The following is a 26,339-nucleotide window of genomic DNA, read 5'->3' on the forward strand; positions in this document are numbered from 1 at the left end:
AAAGACAGATGTTCGTCACATTATTCAAAGTGTTGTGTTTGTTCTCTGTGTGTTTAATGTAGTGTGTACAGTGTGATGCTGGGTCACTAAGTCAAATTAGGACAGTGACGTGAAAAGAAAAAAGGCGGAAAGAGACAACATGTGACTAAACAGGCGGGAAGATTCAGCTCGGAAGAGAATGAGCGAGCTGCAAAATGTGAGAACTGAGTACAAACAAGACAGTACAAGAAGAGCACATTTGACTTCCACCATCATTTTTGAATGGAAATTAAAGGCACATTGTTTAAGAGACTGAAATGGCTGGGAGGTTTTGTATGCAGGCCAGCTACTGGTGAGACAGCAGGGCGGAAGTTGACAATGCAGTTTGAGCCGGTACGAAGAGAGAGAGAGAGAGAGAGAGCAGAAGGGAGGGAGAGACAGAGAGAAAGCCTCTTATGACTCATGAAGATGGGGCTTCGTTCGAAAAACAAGAAAAATACATTATGCCGAAAGCAAAAGAAAGTATTTTTGGTGTATTACTTATGATATATATATATTTTTTTAAGTGAGCTGCATCAAAATGAAAGTGCAGTGATAACCAATGAATGGGTCTGACTCTTCGGCTCTTGGCAGGAACGTATACACTGCATCACTGGGTACCGATGGTTATGAGTTGTTTGTGTGTTTTTTTCTTCGAGTTCTGTCTTCCTAAAAATCAAGTAAGTGACAGTGTCTGAGTCCATATATGTTTGTCTTTACATTTTACTCAGTGTCGTATTTTGACAGTGTTTTGAATTTAGTTGTGGAAATGTTGTAGTCACTTATGCTATAGGGTCAAAATACATTCCCGGATATTCTCGAGTGTATGCGGTCGATCCATTAATTTAAAAAGGCGTACGAAAACTATTGGTTGTTCCTTGACCCCCCTTTCATGACGTTTTTGCTTCTTATTTGACAAGTTCACTGCATAAACTAATGTAGCCGCCATTCTGGCTCAAACTGATCAATATTAACAATGTTCACACTCCGTTAAGCAGCGATTAATTTGCGAGATGGAACCTACATATCCTTCGACTTCATATTCGGGATTTGAGAATTTTATTCCGAGTTCTAGGACTGAAGCTCCAAACTTTGACAACAGGTGGGTGAAAAGGTAGCTGACCTGTAGAAGCTCTGCATAAAGTTGTCAGATGAGCATAGATCAGCAAATCTACTGTAATATTGTTCACGTTTACATTTATTTATGCAATTTCGGATACATTTCGTCATGTTTTTAATATTATTCTCCTCGGTTTGGGCAGAGGTGCCTGGTTGCTAAATGCTAAGTGACATGTGCTTGATAAGAACTATGATGCGAGACAGTAAATGCAAAGTTAAATCTCAGCATTATCTTCGAAATATTATGATTTTGAGTAATTATATCAACTCGTTATACATTTATGATTTTATATGCATTTTGGAAAATGACTGAATCCAGTGATGCATCAGCCATTTTAAGAGTATGCAGAAGATATGCAGTGTTTTTTTCTATCTCCTCTAGTCTCCTTTTGATTTAAACATTATTATTATGAGAATGTGAGGTTTATTTTTTTCAGTCATTCAGGATTTTCATTGGTAAATTGTATGCTATCATGTTATTAACCGCGTGTCAGAATTATACTTTTGGAGAGAAAATGAGGAAATGTAAATGTGACGTGGTGTTTATCATTTGTTGTAACCTTAAATGAAAATTATGAATTCGAATTTTGGATTTATGATTAATACTGATGTGTTTGGCAAATCGAATGCTTTACAATAATAATACTGATCAGCTACAATTATTTTTTTCATATACTGTGGAAAAAAACGTAGTCAATGCTATTAATGACTATATGCTAGAAATAACATCACACAACATATTCACACAAAGAATTATTCCTTTTCTCTACAAAGATATTTCTTGAGTGTCTTTTATCTATAAAGAGTGTCTTTTGTCTATAAAACGTGCAAATGGCCTATTGAGATGACAAAAATGTAAGAGTGGTGACTACATATTTGACAAAAAATGTATCCTCCTGGTAATTTTATATTTGCTTTATTGAAAGACACTCATTATAAACGAAATATTTTGAACACAACATCAAAGTTGTCAATTTTGCATAATTATACGATTTTTCCTTTTAACCAAGAGAAATTTCGAGATATCAAAATCGGGCGATTTCTAGCTGTGGCTGCTAGAGCTGTTCTAGAATGTTCCTTCACACACACGTGCACAACATTAAGCTTCCGCTTCTCTGAGTTATTTGAAAAAGGCACTACTTTTAATGATTTCTTTTTTGCATGTCCATAATAGGTGAATAATATTGATCCTTGTAATTTGGCCTTTTTGGAGAAAAATTAATTACAGCTCATGAAGATGTGGAAAAACTGTTTCCACATGTTAAAAAAAAAAAGTGATGTAAAAGCAAAGATAGTTTTTATAATAAAGAATTGCTCATGATTTAAATTAAAAAATATATACATTAGCAAATAAAAACAATTAGTTTGTAGGTTTCATTATGCCTTTTTACTGTAATGGGTCTATTACAAAAGCAAAGTAAATTGTCTCCGGTCTAAAACACAATATTGCTCTAGAAATATGATTTTTAACACTGAACATGGTAGACATGTTGACTATGCAATACAAAATACAAAATTCTACTTTTGTTTCTACTACTCTTTTTATATTTCAAAACCAATCACACAAATATTTCAAAATAAATCACATTCATTATGAATGACTCATAATATCAAATTAATTGGTTTTGTGTCAAAAAGATTTGATTATTTTGATACATTCTAAAAGTGATTTGCATTGTGGCTGAGAACCCTGCAGAAGCCTGTTTCATATGGAAATATAAGTATACATTTTAAATGACACGTCTAAGCTAACTTTTTATGATGGTTTAATTTCTTCTCTAGGTTATAAAAGCACAAAATGCTAATGAGAGGCTGGTGTTAATGTTGACGTCTATTTTGAAGCACCACTGGCTGATCAGTTTCTGTTGTAGACCAATAACTGTCTCTAAGATCCATTTACTTTGTAATATATGTACAATAATTTGTTCCTTATAAATGCAAACATATTGTATGTACGTATATATATATATATATATATATGTGTGTGTGTGTGTGTGTGTGTGTGTGTGTGTGTGTGTGTGTGTGACATGACAATAAATAATATTTCTGAAACGTAACATCATAACAACACTTTCATTCTGAGTGATGATTCAATCATGAAAGACCTTTTTTTCCATCATATAAGTGATGTGGGGACTCAACTGACAATTCAGAAGTTTCATGATTTTTATAACTCACGGGTAGCAATCACAGAAATGTTGTGGCTGTGATGTGGGTGAAGTTATTTTGGTAGGCCTCTGAAGCTCGTTATTTGGTGAAATTTCTGCAGACATACACAACATTATGTATGCAAAAGAAAAAAAAAGACTTTCATTAGTACCTCAGTCAGATGGATTCAGATGTTTTTCTGCCATGCCATGTCCTGGAGATTCGCGGTTTGAGTTTTTCAAACCTAATAAAATGAATGACCCATGAATCTCGGATCCCTCTGTATTATCAATCTTTTAACAACTTATTTCTTTGCCTAGAAATTGATAGGTGAGTTTTGCGTAATACAATGTTAAATAGATGTCCAATATAATATGTAAAAGAGTTTAAAAATAAATAAGGTGAACTGTCAAGCGCGCTCCCGCGACCCAACGCAGAAAAAAAGGACAAGATATTTCATGTCTAACAACTTCCTCGTTGAGGAGATTCCACGCCTTTTGAAATTACAGGATCGATTTTCGCAAACATGTCAGATATTTTTTTATTTTAAAGAAAAAATGGATACGTAATGTCGAGTTGTCTATTAAACTCGTTTATTTTCTGCTGTTTTTTTTTTTTTTTTCTCTCGTTTAATTCGTTCTCTATGTGAGTCCTGTAGTCAGTCAGGTGACGCTGACGTAGGCAGACTCCTCCTGTCGGGGAATCCCCACAAACTCCACGCGTGGATTTTGCTTCGGGTTTGCAAGAAACTCACTTTTTTTGTTGTGTTGTTTTGGCCGTTGGGGTGAGTCACTCGAAACATCATCGCAGCGAGAGCAACGAGATAACCGTTTTGGGAGAAGAGGTCAGCAAAGTAAATTGTCGCAAGGTAACGTTAATAGAGAGACACTTGTGCTGATTCGTAGGAACGTAAGAACATACATTTATGTTTATTTGATTTGAAAATGTTTTCCCGCTTTAAAGTCGGGATTCAGTGCAAAATCATTTAATGTGTTCAGAAATTGTTATTTTGACGAGCTGACGTCGATGTGATAAAAATCGCTTTAAAATTTTAGAATTCAACTAATGAATTAACATTAGCGGAAACTCACAGGCCCGACTGCGCTTTAAACGTTATTGAAACGTCAGTGCTAACCGTGGAGTGGGTCAACGTTAGCTGATAAAAATGGGAAAATCGCTCTTCACTGTTATACATTAATGTTGTTGTTGTTGTTGTTTTAAAGAAAAGTGTATTTTATGTCTAGACAAACTGTTTGCTTTACTTTAACGAGATCTACAAATGTGCGATTAGCATGTGAAACAAATTAGCTACTTAGCTAAGCGGTATCTTCGCGACTTGGCGATCGCTACTATTAACGTTTCTTCGAAGTTGTCATTCGATCAAACTCATCGCGATGATATTTACAAACGTGATTTTGGATGTTTAATTAAGACGTTAACGCTCTTTGCAGAGACAACATTGCGTTTTTAAATTGAGAGCGAGTGTTATATTATCGTAATATTTCCCCACAAGTGTTCAGAGGACTGAAAGTTTTCTATTTTGTTTGTAGTTTTGCGAATCTGAAACAGGACATGGCAGAAAATCCTGAGAGTCAAGAGTTTGCTGACCTCTGGGAGCGGAACCTCATGTAAGTTTGCAAGGAAGGATCACACTCCTGAGACTTGGTGCTGGTCATTTCATCAGTTTTGTATGAGAGCAGGCAATGTTATGTCAGCTTTTTGTCATAATTTGTGGGTCATTAAAGGAATTTTGATGTTTGTTTATTTTTGCTTGCATCCATTGAACTTGTCTTGGTCATCAGTAACCAGTACTCTGTTGTGGGTGTGCTTTATTAGTTTAATGATAATCTAACTCTCTTTCTCCCAATTTGTGTCTCAGTTCAGCTCCAGAAGGTGGCACTTGTTGGGACATCAATGAGGAGGTTATTTTCTTTTATTGGCACGTATACACGCTCATAAACTCTAATATTTACAACTGATTTTTAATGCTGAACTCTTTTGTCTTGTGTGTTTGCCCTTAGTACCTTCCAAATTCATTCGACCCAAATTTGTTCAACTTGTTGACTGAACTGCCTCAGCCGTCCACCTCCCCACCGACCTCCACTGTCCCAGTTGCCACCGATTATCCTGGTGACCATGGGTTTAAACTGCAGTTCCCGCAATCAGGCACAGCCAAGTCTGTCACCTGCACGGTAAGTTAAAAATACATGCGCACACATACATCCACACATACTGTACTAAACTTACATGAAATGTGACAATTTAGTGTACTTTCACCCATGTAATTTTCTAATCTCACATTATGCATGCACTATACACTAGCATCCTAAATAAATGAAAAATCAATCTGTTAGTTTCCAACTGCCATTAGTTGTTCATATTATGTTTGGCTTTAGATTAATCTGAAATAAAGTAGGGTTTAGTGACAAATGTTAGTGATAATATATATATATATAGTTATAATAAATTACACTACAGTTTTTAGTGACAATATTATAGTAAACTGACTTTAGTATGCAGTAGGTTTTATCTTAAGTGTGAACATGGATGCACATGTACCTGAGGTAGAGAATCAAAATTGTTCTTTCTGGTGACCACTGAATCGGAATGTTGCCAGGATACCACGAGACTTCATTCATTCTTCATCGCCTTCGTTCCTGTCCCGAGTAAAACATTCCCGACCTCCCCTCTTTTGTGTATTCGCTACTTGAGTTCAGAGATAGCTGTTGTAGTCATTCATTGTTGATCTAACATCTGGAGTGGGCAAATAAGAAATTGAATTTGGCAATTTCTTACGCATGTCTGAAGACATGAATGGGCATGTTCTCATGTGGAGCAACAAAAACTTCTCCGGTAGCGCTGGGGTTAAAAAAAAAAAAGTGCCGCCCCACTGATACCCACCCCCCACCAAATATTTTTTCCTCTTTCTTCTTTTGCACTTATTTGGTTCAATTCAGACCTTTCAAGTCCTTACTTTTTAGCAAGACTATTTAGCCTATTTGCTTGTATGTAGTGCGACCCTACGATTTGTTGAATGGATAATGGCTAGTATGTAAAATAAATTGCATATAGTTACAAGAAAATTATATATATATATATATATATATATATATATATATATATATATATATATATATATATATATATATATATATATATATATATATATGGCTGTGCGGTTGACTTACATTTATGCTTTTAAAGATGCTTTTATCCAAAGCAACTTACAATACAGAAACATAAGTGAAACATAATTCATCCAATTCAAGTGCCAAGAACATTCATAGTGTACAAAGTCAGGTTTATTAGAAAGCCAGACTAGGAAACAAGCAAGAGCTTAGATCATTTGTCTGTGCATTTAAAAAAAAAAAAAAAACAGTTTTATACACATTCTTGTGACCATCCAGTTTGTAGAAAGAGGTGTTGCTCTAAGATGGCTGCTTGAAAAAAGATAAGATGACCGCATTTGCCGTCAGTCAAAGAAGCTCTTGCACCTTCTCCTCAGTGTACACTTCCATTTATGTTAGTAATGAGTCATATGTCTAGCTTATTTAGTCTTTTTGTTTAGTCATCTAACATTATTGAATCTGACAGTAGTTATATTTTTAGTCCTATATGAGTGAAATCTCCGTTTCTTGTCTTTGTGCCTTGATTTCTCTCTTCTTCTTTTTTAAATATATACTATAAGCAGAAATGTTTTTTTAGTAAGTGGTTATCGGTAGAGATTGAACATGTCTGAACTTGTCCTCATAGAGCAGTGGGGGAGGGGACTGTCTGGTTCTACCAAAGCAGAAACTGCAGTCTACAAGACTCAGAGCAGGGACGTTCGTTTGGCATCTAAAATTTTCCAGCCTTACAATTTGAGGGAGAAGTGTGTCCTATAGTGCAGTTTTAGGATAGAGAGTAGAATATATTCCTATTGTTATAGGAAAAGATAGTCAAACTGGTGTGTTTCAGATCCTGTGAGAAACTACAAGACAGCCTATGATCGGAAGGGTAAGAGGAAAATAAAATTCCAAAAAAAACTCAACTGGTAATGTGATAAATTCTGTATTTTTTTATCTAAAATTTATCAATTTAATTTGTGTCTGGATGTATTTTTTATTTTTCTTAAGGTCTGTGAGCTTTTGTTGTGACATTTGAGAATGTTGTTGATGCTTGCTTATCTTTCAAAAAAAAAAATCCAGTTTATGTACTAATTTTTGGTCAGTTGAAACATAGACTTGAATTTTATCTATTTTATTTTTTAATATTGTATTTAATATTTTAATATTGCATATTAAATGTGTTAATTCGCAATTAGCAAATACATATTCTCAAAATCTGCCTGTCAGACTGAAGTTTATTGTTAAAGGGATAGTTCACCCAAAAATGAAAGTCCTGTCATCATTTACTCTCCCTCAAGTTGTTCCAAACCTGTATGATTTCCTTTCTTCTGCTAAACACAAAAGAAGATATTTTGAAGAAGGTTGGTAATTAAACAGTTGCTGGTCCCCATTGACATCCATAGTATTTTTTTTTTTCCTACTATGGAAGTCAATAGGGTCCATCAGTCGTTTGAATCTGGTTTGGAACAACTTAAGGGAGAGTAAATGAGGACAGAATTTTCATTTTTGGGTGAACTATTCCTTTAAAGGCTGTGAATTAGTCACAACTGTAGTGGTGGTGGATTAAAGGGACAAATTTAGAGATGCAATATCCCAGGTTTTACTGTGCTGATAATTATTGTTAGCAAGCACACTGTCAGCCCATTAAATCCTCTCTTTGAAACATCCACTTTAATGCACCACTGCTAAGAAAAAAGATCTAGATAAAGTAGTCGGCCAAACTAATCAACTAGCAGTCGATAGTTGGACAGTTAGTCAGCCATCTTAACCCATTCCTAATTTCAATAAACATTCTCATGAATTGTAACAAATGTTATGAATGTTCTATTAACTTGTGTGATTACTTATACTAATTACTACTATGTACTAATATTTTTCCAATGTGTAACTTTCATTTATATGAATCTCATAATGATCTCTTCTTTTTCTCTGATTGCAGTACTCCCCAGACTTGAACAAGCTCTTTTGCCAGTTGGCGAAAACGTGTCCAGTTCAGATGGTGGTGGAAGTTGCCCCTCCCCAAGGCTCGGTGCTCAGAGCCACAGCCATTTATAAAAAGTCTGAGCATGTGGCTGAGGTGGTCCGGCGTTGCCCCCACCATGAGAGAACACATGATACTGATGGTATAACGCTATCTTTCTCGCGCTATTGTACAAGAAAACAAGAGCTTTAAGCTCTCTCACCTGATCTACTAAAAGCCATTAACAGATTTGTGTACTCTCTGTTCAGGATTGGCTCCTTCTGCTCACCTAATCCGAGTTGAAGGAAACTTGCGTGCTATTTACAAGGAAGATGACATCACCTCCAGGCACAGTGTAATGGTGCCCTATGAAGCTCCTCAGGTCAGTCTCAATATTTGAATCTGTAATGGCATCAGTGGTGGAAAGAGTACTGAAAAAACATACGCAAGTAAAAGTACCATTACTTTCCAAAAAATGTAGTGTGAGTAGAGTAAAAAGTGCTTGTCCAAAAAACTACTTGAGTAAGAGTAAAAAAGTAGCTAATTTAAAAGTACTCATGAGTAGTGAGTACTGAGCTGCGGATTCTACCCCCTTATAATAAACACTGTGCACTACAATTAATACATTTAAAAAAATTGCACATACTGTAATTCACATTATATTTTGTTCTTTGTCAGAAAGGTTGAAGAATATCTATCATCCATCTTTTTAAAATGCATCAAATCAGTACACTCATCACCATTTAAATCATATTATAAAAAAAAAATCATTTAAAATTAGGCGAAAGGCCACTGAGCCTGAGCATGCTATTGTTGCACATAAGACATCAATATTCATAACTGTGCAAAGAATTCAAAAACCTTTAGAAACTCATATAATAGTTCAGCATCACACACCATGAGATGGGTTAAATAGAGAGATTAAAAAATACCCAATTTCTCTCCAAAAAGGTACCAATTTTAGTGTTTTGATAAATGAGAATCACTAATATTATCAGATTACCTCACCTAATGCACTGAAAAAGGCTAAGATAGTAGGCTAACACTAATTACACTGTAATTCTATGCTATTAAATATGTTACAATTTAAACGTAAATGCACATGGTTCTAGAAGGGTGGCATCATCCCTTTTACACGACTACATTTACTCACATTGTAATGCTGATAATATAATTTGTAAGGAAAATTGTGCATTAAATAGGGAAGTTATATCCGGTAAACTTTTACAAAAAAAACAAACACACACAAATGCATGTCTCTTTGTAGTCTTGAGCTGTTTTATCAGCAGCATCCACACACAAAAAAAAACAAAAGTTGAACATGAAAAATGTTTTTGCACACTTGTTTTTGCGCACTGTCACAAGTGCACTTGCCAATTGAAGACGGATTGTATGAAATGGATGAATCAAAAAAACGTTGTTTATTAACGAGCTGTAGTCACGCACTGACAGAAATGCAGTTCAAGTTAACGCCATGGTTCATAAGGTGCACTGCATACTTAATATGGCGGCATGGCGAGCGCGAGACGCGGTAGTGCACAGCTCTTTATGAACTCGTCACGCAATACCCCCAACCTCACACCAAATGTTAGGCCCTGTAGACAGGCCAGCCTATATAAATATCATATTAAGCAGAAATATGAAATGTACCTTAGCATATTAGAGGAAGACGCTTTTATCTGGATTGAACTGATGCTTGAAGAATGCACTTCCACACAGCAGTCACGAGTAACAGCAGGAATAGGCGGTTAAAGTTTTCTATGCTTAATTTGATTTGATGACAGTCACGAGACCGATTACTCGATCCGGTCACGTTGATGGATAAAAATAAAATTAAAACAAGCATGTAACGAGTAACGACCACAAACAGAAGGAAAATAGCGGAGTAAAAGTACCGATACATCACTTAAAATGTACTCAAGTAAAAGTAAAATTACACAATTTTTAAACTACTCAAAAAAGTACAATTTCTGAAAAAAACTACTTCATTACAGTAACGTGAGTATTTGTAATTCGTTACTTCACACCCCTGAATGGCATTAGATGGCAAGATTTACAATGAACAATGAGGTTAAGTAGTACAATGACAATTTTCATTCAACATGTATTGTTAGGCCGCAATACTCCTGTGAGTTTATTTTGTAACGTCATGTTTTTGTTTTTGTTTTTTTTTGCAGCTGGGATCAGAATTCATCACAATTCTGTATAATTACATGTGCAATAGTAGCTGCATGGGTGGCATGAACCGCCGGCCCATCCTCACAATCATCACTCTGGAGACTCAGGAGTAAGAAGTGCATGTTTTATTCCTCTGTTAGTGCTCTGTCGAATATCACGATTTGTTGATAGTGGATGATTAAATTTCATAAACCTAATAGTAAACATGCTGCCGCTTAAGGGATAGTTCACCCAAAAATGAAAATTCTGTCATTATTTACTCACTCTAATGTTGTTTTAATTTCTTTCTTGTGCTGAACACAAAAGAAGATACTTTGAAGAATGTGGCTATCCAAACAGTTGCTGGTCCCCATTGACTTCCATAGTAGGAAAAAATATACTATGGAAGTCACTGGGGACCAGCAACTGTTTGGATAGCAAATTCTTCAAAATAAACTTTACTTTCTTCTGTTGAAAATAACTTGTTCGGGTTTAAAACCTGAGAGAGTAAATGATAACAATTTTCATTTTTGGTGGAACTATCTCTTTAATCTTAATAAAACAACAAAACACAAGGAGAAAATCACTTAACAGTAGCTTTAATAAGAATCAATGTATAATTTATGCAGTGAGGTTTATGTAGTATTTTATTTTTTGTTCATTTAATTTCTCCTTTTAAATACACTTACTGTACCTGAACAAATAAAGCACTGTTCATTTGTTCTTATTTTTTAATTACAAAGAAAATAATGACAAAGATTTTTATCTTCGCCACTTTGCCCAAAATGTCTGCCATTCTTTATTTTATATTTGATATTTTACATTTTGTTACCCAAGGCTTTCTTGATTTTCCTGAAAAAAATCGTGATATGATATTTTTGCAATATCGCCCACCCCTAACACAAAGAATCATCAAATCTGTTTTACTCTTGTCCTTCAGTGGTCAGATGCTGGGCCGCAGATCCTTCGAGGTGCGCGTCTGTGCTTGCCCAGGCAGAGACAGGAAAACTGAAGAGAGCAACTTCAGGAAAGACCAGGAGACCAAAACCGTGAGCAAGACCCCCTCTACCACCAAACGAAGTATGTTTGCGTGTGTATATGAATGAAATTCAGTTAGATTGCACCTACACTGCTGAATAAAAGTATACATTTCTTCAGAATGTTATAGTAAAGTAAATCTGATCTGGCAGGTTTGATGAAAGAATCCTCCTCTTCTACATCTCGACTGGAGGCCAGCAAGAAGGCCAAGCTGAGCACCAGCAGTGATGAAGAAATCTATACTCTGCAGGTGATAACACTTTCTGTTTTCTTTTTATCATTCTTCTGTGATTCATTCTTCTCCATTTTCCTGAAGATTATTGTGGGCTTTATTGAGGGGTTCATTCAGGGTTGCTGTGGGTCCTTAAAAAGTCTTAAAGGCACAATATGTAAGATTTTTGGATTGAAATATCCCAAAACACTAGAACAATATTAGTTATTTTGTTGACTTTTGTACTTGCATTATCCCACATGTCTCTAACTATGTTTCAATCCAGAGAAAACATTTATTTTAACCAGTGTAACGACTCGTATCATTGCGTCGCCTATCAATGACGTCATATCCACATTACCCATATAAACCATGGAAACACCAAAGACGCTTTAATATATAATTTATCCACCTTATTCCTGACGATCTTACTGCATTTTGAATTATGGGTGGCACTTCCGGTTTGGGGAACTTCCATTCAAAAAGGCTGAAACGAATCATTTCAAATCATAATGTTGCCCTACAAATAAAGCTGATCCGTCAGTTTGACTAGATGAGCTGTCAATTTTCCTTCATGATTTATTTTCAGACATCATGAGAATAACGTTATACTTGGTATTTTAACGTGACATGTTATAACAAGAATATGGCAAGAGCTCTTTTCAGTCGCTGCTTTCTTTTCCTCATGATTATTTATTTTTTTCCCTTTGCAATCCGCTGTAAAAGTATGAAAAAGGACAACATATACTGCACATTTGTGGTCTGTTCTCCCGAATTTAATTTACGATATATTCCATTATTAACTCACTGGAATGCACTAAGAATCTCTCGTTAATTTTCCCCAAATCCTCACGTCTCTTTCCAGGTTTGTTTTTACAGGTAAATGCAATTTTTTATCAGCCAAAATGACGGAAATCACTTTGAAATAGTATCACGTAATGCTGAAGGCATTATTAAGGCTTTTATTAAGGCAACATAAGTTACATAATACAGATATATATTACTACAGTGATGTTTAACCAAAGACTCGCGCTTTTGGGGTTATTTGGTCTGTTGAAAGTACCTTGAAATTTCCTTGTAATGTTCGATAGTTCAAGGGTGAGTAGATTAATGTCATCTCACTGTGACACATTTTTTTACGTATTGCGTTCATAGAGCGAGCCTTTTCACTGATTGTTTACAGCTTGACGGAAGTTACACCCATAATTCGCGCAAAGCGTCATGGGGCGCAGGAATATGGTGGATATAGTTATATAAATTTGACCATAGCGAAAGGAACCGAAAATTCTCGGGCCAGCAGCATGTGTCCAAATTTAAATCTTAACCGTTCTATTTCATCAGAAACGATCTGAAAACAGGGCTTTAAGTGTAAAATACCGAACTTGTCCTTTAAAACTTGGCATTGTGTATTACAAATATTGTTGGATAAGACTTTAAACAAAACCGTTGTGGTTTATTTGAATGCATGACCTCTTCACACAGGTGAGGGGTAAAGAAAGATTCGAAATGTTGAAGAAGATTAATGATGGTTTGGAGCTTAGTGACGTTGTGCCTCCATGTGACATAGACAAGTACCGACAGAAAATGTAAGTGTTATTTCACAACTGCATCTTTTTCTGTGTTGTAATCAACTTTTACAGCATTTACACAATGACTGTCAACATAGAGCTCATTCGACACTTATATATCCATAACTTTCTTTGAATTTTGAATTCAGCTTGTCCAAAACCAAGAAAGAAAAAGATGGCCAAACACCTGAGCCCAAAAGAGGGAAAAAACTGATGGTAAAGGATGAAAAGAGCGATTCTGATTAAGATGGTGGGATGCTGAAAGAAAAAGAAAGCGAGAGTTTTGGGGTTTTTCTGCCTTTGTTATGCCTTGACCTTGTATTTGACCAAAACAGCTTGTCATAGATGGAGCATTTGTTGAATTGCGGAACCATGTGATCCCTCAGTCCTGTATGTCATATTTCATCTTGTTTACTCCACGGGGACATGTGTAAGTCAGCTGATCCAGAACAGTTCTGTATGAGTAAGGCTAGTATCAGCTGGGTACTGTAGGGTGTGTTGTGCTCTATCAGCACTAGAGAAGCAATACTGGCCCATCATTTTGCAGACCTGATAAATGAATGTCAAGCAATGAGGCTTAACTGTTCGTAGGATTTTCTTTCCTGTTGTGGGTCAGTGCAGGTCACTTGCCTCCTAACTTCTAGTTTCTGCACCCTGTTAGGTTGTAAAGGAGTTTGTCTCTGAATTACTAGATGGCCAAATTTAGTAATACCAGTATTTTGTAACCTGTTGTATTTTGTAACCAGCTTTTTTTAAAGAAAAGATTATGAATAATTGATGAAATGAGTAGCACTGGTTACAAGCCAAAATCTCTAATAAAAATAACAAAAAAGCAACACTGTATTTTGTATTTGGAATCCTTTTTATTTAGTTAATTTCTTTTCATCTTAATGTATGAAAGAATACACCATCTTTGATTTCTCTCGCTCAAAGAGTAGAACGTGGGTCTAACAAACCTTTAAATTGATCTGTATTGAAAAAGATTTTGTGCAACCATATACTGCCATTTGATTTACTCCTGTTATTTGTCGTTTCAAGTAATATGACAAAGATAAAAACTCATAACTGGCCAGTAAGATTTACCATGAAATAACCGTTAATGTGTAAGTGGTTATGGGTTGAATGCCTAAATATGAGCACATACTCAGGGCATGTTTGAGTCCCTCCTGGTAATCTTGATAAAACTTTATACTGTTCTAATTTACTATAGATTTTTATGCTGTTTTTTTTTTTGTTGTTGTTTGTTTTGTTTTTCTTTTGTGTTACTGTACACGAATAGTTGCCTTTTATATATATATACACATGCATTTATTTGTATCTGGGGAATTTTTTTTAAATACACGCTTTTTAACAAATGTATTGTGTCTTGATTTCTTTTTTGGTAGAGCATTTACGTTTATGCAGTTTTAAATAAGTTACAAGAAATTGCGTGCATTTTCATGAACATGATTCATAAAACATGCAACACAATTACCTAACATTGTGCTAGGGGTTATGTAGACAATCATATTGTGTGCTTTGAATTTTATTTTTATGAGTCTCAAAAGTATTCATTGTTGGCATTCCAAGCAGCGAATCGTATTGAATTCACAAAAAAAACAGATTTAATAGATTAAATTTATTAAAACCCCAAATCCTACCCACTACCCAAGTGTACACTCTGTACATTATTGTTTATAATCTAAGAATTGTGAGCTAGAATCAAATGTTTTTTATGAATTATATAATATATATATATATATATATATTGTACTACTATTTTTGATTTGGATGAAATGGCAAGTATCATTGAGGCAAACCTATGACAAGGAATTTTGATTCATCAAATGATTGTCCAGTGTGCTTCATAAGGACTAACTGACTTGTGAGCACAACGTTCAAACTTCACAAAACTATGTACATATAGACAGCAGAACATTCATAATTTCATAATTTTCCGTTAAGAAAATCCTCAGAACTTTGCAACTGTGTTGAAGTTGAAATTTACAACCAAAACAGCTTCACAATATCCACGGGATCTCATCCTTCAGATCTGACAGATGATCATCTGCTTGGATCCCGATGACTGGCAGCTGTATTCGTATGCTAGTCCCACCTGTTGCCCTCACTAGCCCTATGAGGACATTTGTCACGTTACAAGGACTGTAGATCTATAGAGAGACGTCGAAAGAGGACGTTTCTGGATTGACTGTGGAGGACAGTGTGATGAGCGTACGTCCATCCAGTGGTGCGAAAAGGGGGTACAACTTTTCTCTGAAATTTGCAGTAAATGTGAAGATATGTGAGCGTGTCTCTGCATTGTAGAAAGACAGGTGCCCTTCCTCATAATCCAGGTAGACTCCCAGCTTTCTGGGCACAAGTGTAAGAGGTAGCTCAGTCTCCGGCTTGGTGCATGCGTAAAACTGCCGTGTGCTTCTCCATATTGTCCAGAAGCCCTCAGAAGGGTACATGGGACTTCGGCCTTTCCTTTTGGAGGAAGAAGTGGTCACTCCGATACGCCAGTAGCCTTTGTTGGCAATATCAACTTCCCAATAGTACCGACCGGAAGTGAGCCCTTCCCAGCCCAGAACGCACGGCCAGCTGTCAAAGCGCTGGTTACTGAATGACACTTCGGTTTCACTCAGAGCTTCCTGTACCCTCTTTTTGTCATCTGAGAGCTGTAACCATGGGTGGTTAGTCATGGGGTCCAGTGTGATGTCCACTAAACAGAGGATATGATAAAGTGGAACAGGTGCAAATATAAATTTAAAAGCTTTCTTAAGCCCAAACTAAATTTCATTGGCAAAATGAGTAAATCATGAAGGTCTGAATCAGGGATACCTGAAGCACTGCAGATCCATCTCCACACTATGGAAAACAGTGATAAACATTATTACCACAGTGATGATTAAAGTAATGATGACATGATGATGCATAATAAATACATAAATCTGTACCTGAGTTTGGAATGTACTTTGGTGTCTCTGTCAAAACAATTAAACACTGAATTGTACTGTATATATAAGTACGAGTAGTCAATATAATTTAATCGCTAAATTAAATTCCTTTTAAACTTTTGTCCTAAAAGGAATTTAATGTAAATTGCCAAATCTGTATTTCAATCTAATGATGGGGTCTAAGTAAAAAAAAAAGAAAGAGAAAATTACCTGTTTTCCAGGTACGATGTTTGCTTAGGAGCCATAGCTGAGGAACGACACCCTAAAAAATACATTATAATACATGTAAATACATCTAAATATACTGCTTATATTATTCTGTGTGTGTGTGTGTGTTATACAAATATATATGGATCTCTGTAACTGAAACTGAATCTCTCTATAACAGAATCTCTTTCTTGGAAAGGAGACAGCAAACTGCCATAAAGGTCTAGGATGTTCGAAAACACAAATAACCAAAGCACAAATGCATTTTTACAGAATAAATACCGCAAAGCAAAAAAAAAAAAAAGCTTCTTTGGGCATGGTGATGGTCTGTAAACTGCTAAACTGTTTACATAAGCAATGATAAAATCATCTCCTGATACTGTTTAAATTGTCTGTTGATTCAGTATATGGTTGCAAACTATGGACTCTTGCTAGATGTTTGTAAAAAAGTTTAGTTTATTGGTCTCTTATCTAAACTTGTACCTGGCTGTCCTGCTTCAGTAGAGACCAAGTTATAAATTCCAGAAAAGGCAACAGAGTCAAGATTTTCCTCTTCTTCAGTTCCAGCTGCTTCAGAAACTGGGCTAATTCGTGCCTCATCACACCACAGTGCTGCACACAGGTATAATATGCATGTACACAAATACAGTACATACATTTTTACATTATCACATATGTCTCTTGGGGTCAAACACGCTGATCTCACCTCTGACACAGTCTGTAGCTCTTTAGCCCATTCCATGATCTTCTGCTCTATGTGCTTGGCAGAATCAGCCTTGTTCTCTTTCTGCTCCCAGATCGCATCTCGTTCTTGTCGCCATGTGCTCTCACTAAACAACTACAGGTAGGAGAAAATAATAAACTCAATCTAAGCAATGACCTTAATGAAAACAATTAAAAATGTTATTCTTTTTCCAGAAGTTTTGTGACTGCCATGAGTAATTCATAGTTTGAACACTAGGGGTGCTTGATGAGATTTCAGCATTCTGCTTTTTTGTGAATTTTTTTATAGGTATATTAGAAGTACAGTATATACTACACATACATATTTGAAAGAACTATAATGCATATGTAAAAAAAAAAAGATTGAACATTTTGATCAACTCCATGCACTTTTATACATTTTCTCTATATTAAAAAAAAAAATTCAGTGAACATCTCATGTTTGTGAACTTGTTAGACATAACTGATATCAGTTAAGCAGTAACCTATGTCATTTGTTTATACATGTGGCTCTTTTAGTCATAAACTCACATTGTCAACTTTCTTGAACTCCTGTGCCCACTCCAGGATGAGCTTGCGGCATTGCTCCAGACTACGTGGCTCTGCATGCATACGTGGTTCTTCATCTGCATTGGCACCAGGCTAAAACACACACACACACAGTCAATATTTATTGTGATATTTTAGACATACTGTAAGTGTAGTCAAACACACACCCATTACAGTCTGCATTCAGGATATCCCACATTCCTTTTTCCCACTCTCCAGACCCCCAAAGGGTGATGCGATGGGAATCCAATTTCATAACACAGAAACCCTACCTCACCATTCCATGGTGAATTTCACCATCAGTTCAATACAACCATCATGAAAGGTAGTGACATGGAGTTAATTTAGTCTTATCAGTAGCTTTATGATACATGAATATGAAGCTTCTATGGACTTAGCTTTGTCAACGGGTGATAAACACTTACTTTATAAGATGTTGCCTTTATTGCCTTAAACGACCTTTATAACATTAAAGAGACAGTTCACCCAAGAATGAAAATTCTATCATTTGGTCCCTCCTGTTCCAAACCTGTTTTTCAGTGACTTTTTCTTCACTGTTTCGCAGTATGTGGCGATGTAACTCTCTTAATGAGTGAATAATTGAATTGTTTATTCAACCGATTCGTTCAAAAACACTGAATTATTCAGGAACAAAACCATGTGAATCTTCACAGCCACTAAAAAAGTAAGTTCAATATAGTATGAATGAGTGTAGTATGAATGCAATCTGAATGTATTACATCTGCCATGCTGTCATTATAATGTGACCTAGCATCAGTTGCATCGCTTCACAGCGATTCACAAATCCTCTCATGGCCTCATGGGATAGTAAAGTCACGCACACTTCAGAATCTCGCCAGAAAAAGAAGGTCATCCGGGTACATTTTGCCTACTCTTTTATGAGTGATATTAATTCGGTCATACTTCTTTTGTCACATAGCCTACTGTTTTTCACCTACTATATAGTAGGGAAGTATGTGATTTCAGATGCAGTGAGTCACTGAATCATTTACCTATCCGATTCGTTCAAAAACACTGATACAATAGCCTACTGTGTGTTGCACAAAGACTCGCAACAGTTATTTTTTAGTTTTATTGAAAAAGAGACAAAGGAACTGGCAATTTTGTTTAAAAATGTAAAGCCCCTTTCACACAGAGATTCCGGAAAATACACGGATAAAGTGACCCGGGATTAGACTCGGTTCGTTTGATTTTGGTTCATTCACACTGCCAGTGATTTTCCGGAATCAAGAGTGCGTTCACACACAACCCGTAAAAGACACGTGACATCGATGTGACTTGTAATGTCTCAGCAGCGTCTTACGTTTGCTTATGAGCTGCGATTTCTCTCTCTCGCTTATGCATTTTTTCTCTGATTCGATCATAAACTTGCGCATTATGTACCGTCTCACAGCTGGCGAACGATCCCAGCTTCAGCGTCATCACTACGACACGGCATTATTACGGCTTTTGTTCTCACAGCGCGCGTTCCGGGACTGAACACGGCAATGTTACTAGCTCCCCAACCCGGCATCGATGCCGGCATCAATCCCGGGTTGTGTTTGCGTTCACACACTGGGGCGCTGTAAAGGGGGGGTAAACGATGACGATTCTCGGGGCCCATGACTAAGAGGGGGCCCAGAGAAGCCCCCAATAAAATTGTGGTGCTAAAAAAAAATATTTGATAGTAAAAATTATTAACTTTAAATTGTTCTATTTGCTGTTTCCTGGTGTCAAAATTTTTTATTTGTTTAGGAAACACAAACGTCCGTGGGCCCCTCTCCCCCTCTCGATTATGATAAAATGGTTCAGTCCGCCCAAATTGTATCCAGGCAACACAAATAAATATCAACTTGACGGAAGAGGAAGTGAAAATGCCTCAAATGCGCGTTGCGCGTGGCAAGCGCGCTCATAGAGACGCCGGCGCGACCACAACATTGTCCAACATCAAATGTGCAAACGTAATGTAAGCGGAACGAAACTGGGCTACTCGTTATTGTGTGGTTGAAGGACCGCTTATCAGTTTGGACCAGTGCAGCGCGAGCGATCTTGATCAAGCGACACTGTTACACAGCGGTAATAAGAGATCCAGTAAATAAATCATTTGAATTCGCCACAGAAGTAATAACATCGCTGTGAGATCTAGTGAGAAACGTTCACATTTCTCCGTTTTTAACGGATCAAACAGCGCGTGGAAGCCAGGAAGAAACATTGTGCCATGAATGAACTATAGTGTCCACAGATCAGCAACATTCACCATGGATTTACTGTAGTAACACTAACTGTAACCATGGAAGTTTGGCAGGAATAGTAGGCTATAATGCTTTCAAGTAACATTACGTCGGTACAATTGCTGCCCTCAAATGTTAATCTGAACTAAAAATAGACCTTTGTTTATAACTACTACAATATTAGGTTACATTTCATTTTTTTCTAAGGAGCTGTTTTGTTTATGCTCCTAAGAAGAGTCTATTATAGCTCCATCATTGCTCAAAGTGTGTTAGTTTTAATAAAAAAATAAAAATAATAATAAATAAAAAATTCTCTGGCATTTATTTATTTTTGCTGTATCGAAAACGTACCAAACCGTGACACAAGTGTATCGTATTGAACCGAACCGTGAATTTTGTGAACCGTTACACCCCTACTATCTATATCTCTCTTACCTATCTGTCTACCCCTCTGAAGCAATGGTTGAAGCAGTTTGAATTGCAGAGAAACTTTACTAAGACGATTTGAATAGTTAGTTTATCTGTTTATTGTTATGAATGTTTGATATTTACCAAAAACATCACTTTGCAGTGTGTTGTTGAATGAGGTTTTTTTTATAATAAATGTATTTTTAATTAAAACATTTGTTAGTAATAGTCATTATTGGGATTTGATCTGGTGTTTTACGACTGCATAATGGATGCGATGTAGGTCTTAATTTTCATTAAAGTGGTCTTAAAAAGGTCTTAAAAAAGTCTTAAATTTGGGGTGATCAAACCTGGGGAAAGAGGCAAAGGGTCGACAGTATGTTAACCCAATATTTCACAAGAAAAGGTGGGTTTGCAAGTAGGTCTAAATTGTTAGTGGACCGCCCGTGACAATGATCGTAGCCTATGGCACTTTTCTGTGCGTACGCACGCTTTGTACATGAGGCCCCAGGGGCCGTATTCACAAAGCATTTTATCTTACCACTAGGAGTACTCCTAAATCGCACTAAAAGATTTTAGCTAGGAGTTTTCTCTTAAAGGGGTCATATAATGCCATTTTTGTACAAGCTAATATGATTCTTTAGGGTCTAAATTAAAAGTTTGTAATATACTTTAATTAAAAATTCTCATTAGTATTGTAAGAAAACACTAATTTTACCTGGTCAAAAACAGCTCTGTTTTCAGCACGCCGTTTCAGTGCATGTGTCTTTAAATGATAATGAGCTTTGCTCACCCCACCCCTCTGTTCTGTGGGTACACCGTATTAGACATTCTCTGACCGTATCTAACACAATAACCACGTGTTATTCGTTATAAACGTGGGATTATGAATTATATTGAGAACGTCGTACATAGAAAACATGCCGTAATGTACCCTGAGTGTAAACCTTAGATGCATTCATCGTGAAGCCTGCAGCAAGGTTTGCAAATTTCGCAAAGATTAATATAAATACTAATATAAAGGTTAATAAAACATTACACTCACATCTTCTGGAGGTTCAGCAGGAACACGTTGGTACCGATCCGTTTTTTCTCGTTTGTGAAGCTGTCTGGTGTGAAATGATTCGCGCAAACATGAAAGCACAGACGATCGTGGGGAATCCCCGTGAGGGAATCCCCGCGTCAATCCTTTGGGCATATCGCTTCAAAAACAAAACTCAGCCACTGCTTCTTCAACGGCTCGGATTTAGGAACATCCAAATGACTGCTGTGTTCCTTATTACATCTAAGAACAGAACACCACAATCGCTTAGACGCCATTCTACTCCAGCATATCAACACTGGCGGACTACTATGACGACGGCTGTCACAGCTTGCTCAGGGCGGGTCTTGTGTTGAAACACGGCTGTCAATCACAATCGCGGGAGGGGCGTACGATCTTATGACGTCACAATATCGGACGGCTTGATTTCAGAGATGGTCAAACATATAAGGAGATTAAAACAAAACCACTGGATGGATTTTTATCATGATAGGATGGTTGTGTACAGGCACTGCCAACAGACATTTCAGTGCAATCAACTTGTAAAAGTGCATGTACCATTATATGACCCCTTTAAAAGTTATTCACAACGCCTTTCAGACCGACTCTTAGTAAAGAAAAATGACAATTCCTAAACTAAGAGTGAGTCTTTGTTGCTATGGATGACGTCATTACTCATGCACGAGCTTGACTGAAGTGACCACCTTGATTGGCTGATGATTGTAACGCGGGAATGATTCCAAACACCTCCCCTACGATGATGAGTGACAGGTGACAGGTCTGAGAATGCGTGCGCTACACAAGTAGTGCGAAGGACGGAAGATGATGAATAACTGAATAAATAGCCTAAATGAATAAAGAGTAAGGCCAAACAAATAGCCTATAGCCTAATGAAACATATGGATTGATGCAATATCTTTGCAACATTATTGAATTAATCTGACTGTCACTATATGCCTCTGCCTACGTTTGCAAAGAGAAGAACATTTTAATTTGATTCACAATGAAACGTTACAAATAGTTTGCATGTAATGAGTAGCCTAGTTTTGGTTGTTGTTGGTGGCGTTATTGCATCCCTAGTTATGCCTACAATGCAAAATTGTTCCCTCGCGATTGGAAGCTCCTGTAGCCGCCGCATACGCATTTCAAAACATCGCAACGTGAAATGCCACAAAAAGCGGTTTGTGAATAGGTCTTAGTGAGTTAGGAGTCCTCTCGACTTCTTTTAAGCTGTCCCAGGCTTAGGTGCTACTTTTAGGGCTAAAATGCTTCGTGAATTACTCTTAGTCAAAAAAATTAGGAGTCCTAAAGTTACGAGTGACACGCCCATTATTTTTAGGAGTTGCTCCTAAATTCGCCAGTTAGGAGCTACTTTTAGCCTTAAAATTCTTTGTGAATACGGCCCCAGGTCTCTACGGTAGCATTTTTCGACAAGTTAGCACGTTTCGATAGAGCAGGGTGCAGCGGGTGCACGGCTTTGCCTCACATACATACAAATATAAATATACGTGAATACCCTATATGACACATGTACAGCTATGCACAGTATTATACAGTACTGAAGTAGTGCAGTATTACAGAGGACAAATTACGGGTGTGGACATGGGATGGAGTTCAATTGTCTGATTGACTTAAATATATGAGAATGATAGTCAAAATACCATAAACCATGATTTTATGTAAATTAATATGAAAAAAGTCTCAGCTGTGTTGGGGGCCCTGTCAAGATTCTTTTCATGGGGCCCAAAATCCTTAGCAGCGCCCCTGTTCACACAGAAGGCGTTCTGGCAATTTTCCGGCATCATCGCGCTATGTGAAAGGGGCTAAAGTTAACCAAGTTCTTATTCTTTTTTGAACCGGTGTATAAAAGCAATATCACACTTGCTCACGTCTGTGGGTAACTACCAAACAACGTTGTTGTGCCTTTGAAGGGCACTTTGGGCAGCGAACACCATTTGTAGGGGAGTTCCACATTAAAGTGGACACCTAAATCCCTTAACAAAGGGTCCTTCCACAATTATAATAACGAAGGGTAGCCTACATGTGATGGTCACTTCAAGGAAGTAAATGTGCTTTCACACCATGTCGTAATTACTGTAATTTCAACTGTAAAAAGTGAATCTTCTGAGAACATCACATCACATGTTGTCAGCTCGAAATTACAGTAATTTGACATGATGTAATTTTATTGTTTGTGGTCATGTGACCAGGGTGCAATTCATTTAAAGCTGGATGGCGGGACTTTTTGAGTTAATGTATAAACAGAATAATTTAAGTTGTTTTGCTTGTCATTACATTACACACTTTTTCATCTTGCATTTCATAGGAAGTTTAAAGAAGTTTCACAATTACATGTAATTACATGCAACTTTGTGGAATCACATGGTGATGATAGTCTTTAAAATCCATAAGCTTTACACGTTACCTTGCAGACATGTTCCACCTGCTGTTTCCACTGAGTGATAAACTTCACACATTCCTGCAGGCTGCGGAGATCTTTCAAGTCCTGTATAGCAACAGAAAGATTGGTTAGGTGTCTATCTATCTATCGTCTTTTCTTTTCTTTCTTTCTTTCTTTCTTTCTTTCTTTCTTTCTTTCTTTCTTTCTTTCTTTCTTTCTTTCTTTCTTTCTTTCTTTCTTTCTTTCTTTCTTTCTTACCTTTTGTCTGTGGCTCTGACTGCTCTGGCTAGGAACGGAGCTGTGAGCCTGAAGACTTTCATCAGGAAGAGCCCAGCGCACAGCTCCTATAGAGTTACTCAAACCAGCTTCAGGTGCCTCAAATCCTGTTATATACACACAACAAAATATACATTTTCTAGTTTTTAAACATTCATACATCCAAGTAGCTTTTATGAGCGTGCCTTAGAAAAAAACTTTCAGTTTCAGTTAAAACAGCTCAATAATGCATTTTAGTCTAGGACTAGGCTTAAGGCTTGTCTGTGAAACCAGGGGATAATATTATCGTTGAAATCAAAATGTTTAAACTTACGTTTGCCCTTCAGGATACTCTTCATGTTGGCTGATTTTAAAAATCCAGTTTTCTCTTGAGTACCTTATACAGAACACAAAGCTCAACAAACATCTGAATCAACCCAAGTACTTAATAATTATGATATACTGGTATTTAATATGTGACCCTGGACCACAAAACCAGTCACATGGGTCAATTTTCTGAAACTGAGATTTACATCATCTGAAAGCTGAATAAATAAGTTTGCCATTGATGTATGGTTTGTTAGGATAGAACAATATTTGGTCGAGAGACAACTATTTGAAAATCTGGAATCTGAGGGTGCAAAAAAATCTAAACATTGAGAAAATTAAAGTTGTCCATTTATGTTTGTGATTGTGCTGCATTCACTCACAAAAATAAATGTTTTATATATTTATGGTAAGAAATTTACAAAATATCTTCATGGAACATGATCTTTACTTATAATCCTCATGATATTTGGCATAAAATAAAAAACAAGCATTTTGACCCATACAATGTATTGTTGGCTATTGCCACAAATAGTGAGTATATACCTGTGCGACGTGACTGGTTTTGTGATCCAGGGTCACATATGTATAATTTATTATGTAATTTAATCATATTATATTATAAATACTATTATTTAAATTAATTAAATATATCAAAATAAATTAAACATTACTATTGCTATTAATTAAAATACCAGTTACTAAATGATTAGGAAGTACATTAACACAAACATATCCCAAATATAGGTCAAAGCACAGTTTTACTTCCTGACTATTGAATTGAATTAACCAGATAAATGAATAGAAAAATCTCTCTCTCTCTCTCTTACATTAAATATTATGTTTGAATTAAAGGAAGGAAGTTTACATCCCTCACCTTCTCTATTGCGGGAACAGGCCAGCTCAGAGATTTGTGGTGCACACCGGCAGAACCAGAGCATAAGGACCCAGATTCTCAATCATGTCAGCTGTATAACTAGACAACAACCTTTGACTCCTCAATCCACCCTAGTCACAGACACATGATATCTCTATCAACTGGTGTAAACGTATAAAGGAGGAGCAATGATAAGGGCATTGCCATTATGAGCTTGTGTAATCAGTTCATTTAGGCTGAATAATATGCTTTAGCTGCTAGGCTATTGTCAGGTCTAATCAATTCAAAGTCTAAATAACTAATAAAAGAAACAACATACAAGCATGACTGTGTTTGGTTTAAAATTTAACAAGCTGACTGAGAAGTAAAGACAGCAAGTTTTGATACTTTAAAACTAAAACTGAAATGAATAAACTCAGCATCACTGTCTGAAGATTTAAACTTTCTGTGACGTTCCGTTTAAACCCATAAATTCCAGAAATGAATCATGTGAATTTGTTCACATCATGTAAGCAATTGCTTAAAATGCAGTTTCGTTTGAAATAATACAGAAAAAACTCATATTATACTCATATGATTAATATGCAGTTTCATAATAAACAACAACTGGCACAGAAACAGACATAATGAAATATGTGTCTTGCTCATTTTTCTCACCACACCCCGATGGTTGTCATTTCAAGATAACTAAATGTTGTTCACATGAAATGAAACCACAAGAACAGTAAGTTCCCAAATGACTCTATTATGTCTCTTATTTTCATACTGCAGATTTTAAGAAGTAAAATGTTTGTTACTCTGATCAGCCAGTCCTAAAGTAGATATATTACCAAAATCATTTGAAGCATTTGCCTGTAAGATTAAAATGCTTTGCAAGACATTAAGAACATGCGAAATAGTTAAGCTAGTTTAATGTGTTCATTGATTCTTTAAGAGTAATGCGCTTTAGACCTGTTTTTAAATCTGTTTATCAATTCATTAAGAATGTCAATGGGGCTTCATTTAGCTTTTGATTGTGAAAGTGTTATTGCTCAAGTCGTTATTTGTTCAGTGTTTA

At 36.4% G+C, this 26,339-nt stretch overlaps 2 protein-coding genes across 4 annotated transcripts; one reads left to right on the top strand and one right to left on the bottom strand.

Annotated features, from left to right (window-relative positions):
- The first annotated feature begins 3,700 nt into the window (after window positions 1–3,700).
- On the top strand, window positions 3,701–14,684 carry tp53 (tumor protein p53). Of its 3 annotated transcripts, none has more exons than XM_081365509.1 (11): window positions 3,701–4,153; window positions 4,836–4,913; window positions 5,165–5,207; window positions 5,307–5,477; window positions 8,332–8,515; window positions 8,622–8,734; window positions 10,530–10,639; window positions 11,450–11,589; window positions 11,700–11,797; window positions 13,241–13,344; window positions 13,476–14,684. In XM_081365509.1, exons 2-11 carry the CDS (start codon window positions 4,858–4,860, stop codon window positions 13,570–13,572), a joined length of 1,116 nt encoding a protein of 371 aa, XP_081221635.1. In that variant the 5' UTR covers window positions 3,701–4,153; window positions 4,836–4,857; the 3' UTR covers window positions 13,573–14,684. The 3 variants fall into 3 exon arrangements, with proteins under 3 accessions (XP_081221635.1, XP_081221636.1, XP_081221637.1); XM_081365510.1 differs by having other exon boundaries at window positions 3,946–4,129; XM_081365511.1 differs by lacking the exons at window positions 3,701–4,153; window positions 4,836–4,913; window positions 5,165–5,207; window positions 5,307–5,477 and adding an exon at window positions 7,243–7,281.
- Window positions 14,685–15,476: 792 nt separating this feature from the next.
- On the bottom strand, window positions 15,477–24,437 carry LOC308690334 (E3 ubiquitin-protein ligase TRIM69; the record flags this gene model as incomplete). The annotated part of the gene is made up of 10 exons (XM_081364738.1): window positions 15,477–16,027; window positions 16,147–16,173; window positions 16,263–16,289; window positions 16,473–16,524; window positions 16,953–17,081; window positions 17,176–17,307; window positions 17,724–17,834; window positions 23,848–23,928; window positions 24,082–24,206; window positions 24,413–24,437. 10 exons carry the CDS (start codon window positions 24,435–24,437, stop codon window positions 15,477–15,479), a joined length of 1,260 nt encoding a protein of 419 aa, XP_081220864.1.
- Window positions 24,438–26,339: the final 1,902 nt, after the last annotated feature.

This window comes from Scardinius erythrophthalmus (assembly GCF_964197995.2).
Source record: "Scardinius erythrophthalmus genome assembly, chromosome: 5".
In the NCBI taxonomy this organism is placed as follows: domain Eukaryota; kingdom Metazoa; phylum Chordata; class Actinopteri; order Cypriniformes; family Leuciscidae; genus Scardinius; species Scardinius erythrophthalmus.

Bases quoted from the DNA above. Each gene is read 5' to 3' on its own strand.
- tp53 (XM_081365509.1), top strand. From the start codon at position 4,858: ATGGCAGAAAATCCTGAGAGTCAAGAGTTTGCTGACCTCTGGGAGCGG. The intron at 8,516-8,621 runs GTATAACGCTAT...CTCTCTGTTCAG, and splicing joins GAGAACACATGATACTGATG to GATTGGCTCCTTCTGCTCAC. The intron at 13,345-13,475 runs GTAAGTGTTATT...TTTTGAATTCAG, and splicing joins GACAAGTACCGACAGAAAAT to CTTGTCCAAAACCAAGAAAG.